We start from the raw sequence: 7594 nt of genomic DNA, 5'->3' as shown, positions 1-7594 counted from the left end.
CTTTGTGAGCTGCCAGGGAGCAAGAGTGGGTTTTGGTGATGTAGTTGAGTCATTTCTTCTTCTGTAACTAAGCCCTCATCTGTATTTCTATAAGTAATTCCAATAAAATTCATTGGTTCACCAAGTTGGGCTTCGGTGGTATCTGTACTTTGGTCTATCGTGGGTTTCCCATGTGGGGTAATAGTGACATGTGTTGCCGCTTTCAAGGAAAAGTTTTGTCCCACAGCAACTATGTAAATGTAGCCAACATTTTATATGATTTCCATGTGTTTAAAAGACATAACAGGGACACATATCAGGGACCTGAGTATCTAAGAAGATATAGAGCATACAGAAAGATGTGTTCCCAGTCCCACAGAATCAGGCTATCTGCGTGTGTGTGTGTGTGTGTGTGTGTGTGTGTGTGTGTGTGTGTGTGTGTGTGTGTAGCTTGGCACTGTACTAGCTACATGTGTTTGCTTGAGCATGTGACTTAGTTTCTCGACATTTGGTTTTTTCATTTGTAAGATAGGGTAAGTCAGCCGGGCGTTGGTGGTTCATGCCTTTAATCCCAGCACTCGGGAGGCAGAGGCAGGCGGATCTCTGTGAGTTTGAGGCCATCCTGGTCTACAAATCAAGTTCCAGGAAAGCCTCCAAAACAATACAGAGAAACCCTGCCTCGAAAAACAAAAACAAACAGCAACAACAACAACAAAAAAAGATAGGGTGAGTCATTCTGATGTTGTAAAGTTATTGGAAACATCAACAGTGATGTCCACCAGGCAACTTTCATTTGTCAGGTATGCAAGACAAGGTGATAATTATTATTGGTTACTTTTGCTGTTTTCCAAGATTTCTCAGCTGGTTGGTACTTAGATTTTGGGTTTCGAAGCCATATCATTAAGGTCCTGGGTGATCTGTGTTCTCCAGTTATTTCTACGACACTGACACTATGTAGGTACCCACTTCCTAAGTAGAAGTTGGGAACAAAACAGAGAAGATATCAAGCATAGCTTTACCCCGCCTCTCTGTTTCTCTGTGCCTTGTAACTGTCACTGGTGAAGAATTACTGTCACTAAATGGCAGGAAAATCCCTGGTTTCTTTTTAGTTGGCCAAAGGAAGGGTATTCTTTGACTTAAACTATTGAGGGTAAGCCATTCAGTACTGCTTCTAGTCACTTTGAAACTAATTTAAGGAGCTAGGGATATGTTGCCTACGGGTGGCTTTCACGCATTTATTTCTCAGTACAGGCTGAAGGAAAATCTCTAAGAATATCCTGGAAACCCAAGGCTACAGAACTTACTGTTACTCTTTACCATAACCAAATAAGAAGAAGATTGAAAATTCAAAATAGGCCTTGATAAAACCACCATTTTCCCATTTTATTTATAAATTTGGTACTTATAGTCAGTAGTATTTGATAATATTTATGTCCCTATCTCAGATGTTTTGTGAGCTACTTATTTAAAATCAGATTTATTTATAGAAGAAGGTTTAAACTCGCGTCTATTTTTGTGAAAACCCTGACTCACAACCCTGCCAGGACTCTCCGAATGCAGACTTCTGTAGCTCTGGTCTTCATGTTGCAGCTGGTGTACAGAGCTGCCCCAGCGGTGCTCTGCAAGTCTCTGTGATCTGTGCATAGGTCTCATAATTATAAACAAGCTACAAAATAAGCTTCCTTATTTTAATGCTCTTTAACAAAACTCAAAGGGATTTGAAAAATGCCTTAAAAGGGGGAAAAACAATCCAGCCATTTCTCTTTATTGGGTAGATGAATGTGTATTTTATCTTTTAAAGTATGTCTCCAATTGCCAACCAATTAAAAAAAGCACTCTGAGCTGGATGGTGGTGGCACACCCCTTTAATCCCAGCACTTGGGAGGCAGAGGCAGGTGAGTTTGAGGCCAGTCTGGTCAGTTCTAGGACAGGCTCCGAAGCTACACAGAGAAAGCCTGTCTTGAAAAGAAAAAAAAATCACCCCTCCCCCCAAAACCCCAAACCAAACCAAAATAAAAACCCACTCCACTCTGAAAGGAGACAGTAATATAGAATCTAAACACTGAGTTTTGTTTCAAAATTTCTAAGAATAATCAGGTTATAAGTATAATCTTTTCAAGTCATTTTAGATGACTAGAAGCTACACATTTTAAGGCAGTTTTCTGTGATTATCACTCAAACTTATTTACCAATTAGTTTCCTAAATAGCAAGATAAATCCCCACTCAGTCTTGCCCCTCCGATGGTCCTGTAAGACATCATTTTCTATTAGCTTGGAAATGTTCCAAAAATACAACAGTGTAGTGGCCGTCTGCAGCATGGCCTCGAGGGGGACGTCAGATACCAGTTCAAATGTGGCTTGTATGCTCTCGGTCCCACGTCTGAATGCAGGGACGCAGCGTGTGTCGGAAAGGGAGGTGCTGAATAGGGGTGCTCTGTCTCTGTCAGCTCCTCAGCCTCTGGGGAAGCACAATCTAAAAGCCATCAGCAGGGTCCTGGGCATTCTCTTTAATCTAGGTCTTTTTGGGGGTCTTGAAATATGGCGGGAACAACCAAGTTGAAGCAAGCAAATGCTAATCGTGCAACAGCCGGCTGTATGAGCAGATCTCAAGTGGGGATTTAAAAACACTTTGCAAAATATAAGTCATTAATCTTCACCATGGCCCTCCTGCGCGTTAACATCCATCACCACTCATCTTCGCCACTGGGAAATCAGGGTCGCATCCGGAGCCCCCGTGGATCCTGTAATCCATGCTGAGGTCAGAGCACCAAGCTCTGAAACCGATGCAGTCATAAGGAGCCATGGTCTGGGTCGCGTTTGGGTCTGTGAACGTGCTGGTTCTTGCTGGACCAAACTCTCCAGTGCTTTGTCACCTGAAGGATGTTGGAGAGAAGCAGCTGTTACTTATTGTCTCGGTCGTTCCTTTCTCTGATTCTCCTCTCGATACACATCTCTCTTTCCTGCGATTACCTTTTCTTTTGAGAAGGGATCTGACTCTGTAACAGAGTTAGAATTCAGTCACTATGGAGTCTAGCCTGACCTCAGACTCATGGCTCTCCTGCTTCACTTTCCCGAATGTTGGGATTACAGGCATATGTTACCACACCCAGTTTATAATTATAATCAACTTGATTTCCTGAGCTTAAAACTAAAAAAACATGCTACGTTAAATCTCTCTGTAAAAATTTCTAATCTGGCTCTTCCGGGGACGGTGCTTAGAGGCGCTCAGAATGGTCCAGCGTCTGACATACCGACGTAGACTTTCCTACAATACAGCCTCTAACAAAACTAGGCTGTCTCGAACCCCTGGCGACAGGATTGTTTACCTTTATACCAAGAAGGTTGGGAAAGCACCTAAATCTGCATGCGGTGTGTGTCCAGGCAGACTTCGAGGGGTTCGTGCTGTCAGACTGGAAGTTCTTATGAGACTGTCTAAGACAAAGAAGCGTGTCATCAGGGCCTACCATGGCTCCATGTGTGCCAAGTGTGACCTTGACAGGATCAGGCGGGCTCTCCTTATCGAGGAGCAGAAAACTGTTGTGAAAGTGTTGAAGGCACAAGCACAGAGTCAGAAAGCGAAATAAATATGCAGCTTTTTAAATAATAAAAAAAAATCTAATCTGGGCAGCAGGAGAGTTGCTGACAGTGAAGATGGCATTTAGGGAGGACTTTGTTCCTTAGTCTTTTTTATCCTGAAAATTCCTGGTTCCGAAGTATTTCCCAAAGGAATATATGAACAAAGAAGGCTGAGTTGTGAGTCAGGATGAGGGAGAAGGAATTGCAATGATGCCAATTGTTGGTGAGATTTCCTAGGTTGTCCTTGATTTGGCTCTGTGTTGGTTCTGGGTACCTTTGAACTACTATGCTTCTTATTTCATAGAACAAAGTACTAAGCATCATGGTGAATTATTCAGGTTCATGATTCTTAGAAGTACAATCCCATAATAAAATATGACAAATGCTGTTCCTTCTTCCTCACACAGGGCTTAAACTGGTATAATGCCATTTGATGAGTAGGTCAAACTCTTACTCTGTGGCTTATTATCTCTGGCTGGCCAAGGCCACTTACTATTAATTATTAATATGGTTATAAATGTTTTTAATCTGTAAAATGCTGATGATGGTACTAACCTCACAAGGATTAAATAAGACGATGAATATGTGTGTGGTTGTCCATGGTGGAACATTGTTCATCAGCATACATTTATACTTCTTTCAGTAAATAGGAGGTGCCCGTTGGAATTTGTTTTTCTTATTGTCACGTAGAGCAACTTATCCATAGTGAGATCTGCAGATAAGGTTGGTAGTTATTGAGCGAAAGGGTGTAACATCTAAGAATGGAATTCCCTAAATGTGTCTGGGTAACGTCAGTCACGTCAAACAAAGAACAATTAGGCATTGCACTGATAAGTGCTAAAACACATACATTAGGAAATTTACTTCAGGAAGATTCCAGGAAGCTTTCTGTGTGTAAAAGAAGGAGCCAGGTGGGCTGGGGAGATGGCTTAGGCACTGAAGTGGACCTACGTTTCAGGAACTAAGTTTGATCTTCCAGAATCCACATAAGAAAGCTGAACATGGCCGCATATTCCAGCGCCAGAGTCAGAGACACAAGGATCTTGAGTAAGTTTGCAGACCAGCAGTGTAGTTGAATTAATGAACTTCAGGTTCAGGGAAGACTCTGTTTTAAAAGATAGAGTGATTGAGGGACACACACACACACACACACACAGAGACATAGACACACACAGAGAGACATAGTCACACACACAGAGACACACAGACACACAGACACACACACATACAGACATAGATATACACACACACACACAGATACACAGCACACACACTTATACACACAGAGAGAAACACAGAGAGAGACATACACATACACAGACACACACATAGAGACATAGACACACACACACAGACATAGACACACACACAGAGCCACAGACACACAGACACACACACACACACACAGGGTGGGGGAGGGGAGGAGGGAGAAAAAAGAAAGAATGTGTTAAGTGTCTTGTGGATACATATTTGACAGACATCTTGAACTTGGGCATAGAATTGGAAAAGCTCATCAGCTTAATTTAGTATGTCTGTACCCATGCATCTGCCTGTCCTTTGCCCCACCTTCCATCTTTGAATCTTTTTCTTTTTTTTTGGTTTTTACGAGACAGGGTTTCTCTGTATTGTTTTGGAGGCTATCGGTCCAGCCTGGCCTCGAACTCACAGAGATCCGCCTGCCTCTGCCTCCGGAGTGCTGGGATTAAAGGCGTGCGCCACCACCGCTCGGCCGCCCCACCTTCCATCTTATCCATACTGACACTGTATGCCTCCTTTTCCATCTGACTAAAAGTTCATTTCTTACTTTCTTTGAAATAGATTTATTTTGTGTGTGTGTGTGTGTGTGTGTGTGTGTGTGTGCTCATGAATGCGTGTAGAGGCCATAAGACACATCTTGTATCCTCCTCTATCATTCTCTACCTCTTTCTTTGCAGCAGGGATGTCTCTAAGTCCCAGTGATCCTTGTGTCCCCAGGAGCTGGGGTTACCGACCTTTGTAAGAATGCCTGGCTTGTCCTGTGGGCCCTGAGACTCAAACTCTCATCCTCATGATTGCTGAGCAAGCACTCTTACTCCCCCCCCATCTCTCCAGTGTGCCTCTCAATGTGTTTACAGTCAATGGTATTCATGTACAGCTCAGTTTTGGACGAGATGTGAAATAATCAGCTGCATATTTTTGAGGATTTCCCTGTGTTAAACAGGTTTATAAAGGGCATTTTTTTTCTATTTTTATGCACTGTGGCATGGGAGCATAACTGAAGTAATTGCAGTTGTCTTATGACTGTGAAGGAACCAGTCAGAGATGAAAATCCAATGTGGTGAGTAGACCAGAGAAAAAGGTGCAGAGAGCTGGTGTCCTGTGAGATGGTGCCGATCGCTGGGGCAATTCTGCATGACTTCATCCTTCCTCCTACTGGAGATAATGAATATATTCATGATCTAAACCATTTAAAGTTGGGTATTCTGCTTGTTTCAGTACTTTTAATCCCATTCTTAGAAAGGCTTAAGGCACCATGCAACATGATTAAAGAAATATGAAATAAATAGGTGAATCATGAGACAAACAGAGTGAAGGCTGCTGTTATTACATAGAAGCACAACACAAAAGCCCAGTATGCATTTTAGAAGAAAGTAAAATCTTACACTGTGAGAAGAGACGCAGCTGGCACAGTCCCAGGGTCCCTGTGAGTGCTTGTCAGATGGATAGAAAGCAGGAGGCCCCATGGGAAGGAGACCCCCCTTCCTCCCTCCCTCAAGCAGGGGGGTTAATGAGGCACTGTTAATGAGGCTGGGCCCCTGTTGTGACACCCTGTATGAGTTTTGTGACCACACTGAGGCTGTGTGTTGGCTTTTGTGCCAGGAAGAAAAAGGGCCATGGAAATTGAAAACCAGTCCTCAAATCCCAAATAAATGTAACTTTTGCTTTGTTGCTTAATTTTTTTCTTCTTTTCTGTTTTGGAGACAAGGTCTTTCCATGTAGCCCAGGCTTGCCCAGCAGACATAATCCTCCCACACCTACCTCCTGAGTGCTGTGATCCTGTGTGTGAATCACTATATCCAACCGCATTCTTGAATCTATTACAAATTAGGAATTACAAATTAGGAATTATGAATCTATTACAAAGACACAGAGTGTGTTGTTATTTCATAATTTGTGACGATAAGCACTGGAAATGATTTAAATGCCAACCTGAAATGATTGTCCCATATTATACAGCTCCATGACCTACAGCACATTGTGGTTTTTGTGTTTGATGGAATATTATATACTTGGCATCTAAAGACTTCTACCCATATTTAAACTTTCATAGCTACAGCAACACATCCCTGCCTCAGCATCCGTAGTGGTTTGAAAAAACATAACCCCAAAGGGAGTGGTGCTTAGGAGGTATGGCTTTGTTGCAGTGGGTAAGGCCTGGTTGGAGGAAGTTTTATCATTGTGGAGGCGGGCTTTGAGGCCTTGTATATGCTCAAGCCACTCCCAGTAACTCAGACTACTTCCTGTTGCCAGTATATCAACATGTAAAGAACTCTCACCTCCTCCAGCACCATGTCTGCCTTCATACCGCCATGTCCCACCATGATGATAATGAACCTAACCTCTGAACTGTAAGTGAGCCCTAATTAAATGTTTTCCTTTATAAGAGTTGCCATAGCCAAGGTATAAGCCCTAACTAAGATAGCATCTGACTCTGAGTCCAGGGAAACACTTTCTCCCCTGAAAACAGAAACTTGTTATCTGATCAGTCAGTGATTCACCTGTGGGGGAATGGATGAGTCAGTCATTCTCTTGGATCAGGCTTACTTTTTACTGTGACCCTTACCTCCTTGGTTCAGGATTGACTCTCATCTTTGCTTCTGAGAGATAATCTTTTATTTAGGTAGAGCCTCAGCGTGGTATTTTGTAAAATAAAAACTGTGTTTTAAAGTTAACCATGTCTTCGTCCTATATAAAGCTAGAAAAGGGTAGACTACTAAAGGTATACATCAAAAAGCAGGAAGAAAATGTCCTTATTTACACAACTGACCATAAGATGGGA

General features: G+C 42.5%; 1 protein-coding gene across 1 annotated transcript; it reads left to right on the top strand.

Moving 5' to 3' along the window:
- Positions 1 to 3182: 3182 nt before the first annotated feature.
- Positions 3183 to 3583, top strand: LOC101828626 (60S ribosomal protein L34-like). The gene has a single exon (XM_040746616.1). The coding sequence runs from the start codon at positions 3210 to 3212 to the stop codon at positions 3561 to 3563; it is 354 nt and encodes a 117-aa protein (XP_040602550.1). The 5' UTR covers positions 3183 to 3209; the 3' UTR covers positions 3564 to 3583.
- The last annotated feature ends 4011 nt before the right edge of the window (positions 3584 to 7594 follow it).

This window comes from Mesocricetus auratus, unplaced genomic scaffold (genome assembly GCF_017639785.1).
Source record: "Mesocricetus auratus isolate SY011 unplaced genomic scaffold, BCM_Maur_2.0 Super-Scaffold_100006, whole genome shotgun sequence".
In the NCBI taxonomy this organism is placed as follows: Eukaryota; Metazoa; Chordata; class Mammalia; order Rodentia; family Cricetidae; genus Mesocricetus; species Mesocricetus auratus.
The sequence above is the reverse complement of the archived record's forward strand: the minus strand, read 5'-3'. Positions and strand labels throughout refer to the sequence as shown.

Coding starts and splice junctions, on each gene's coding strand:
- LOC101828626 (XM_040746616.1), top strand. CDS start 3,210: ATGGTCCAGCGTCTGACATACCGACGTAGACTTTCCTACAATACAGCC.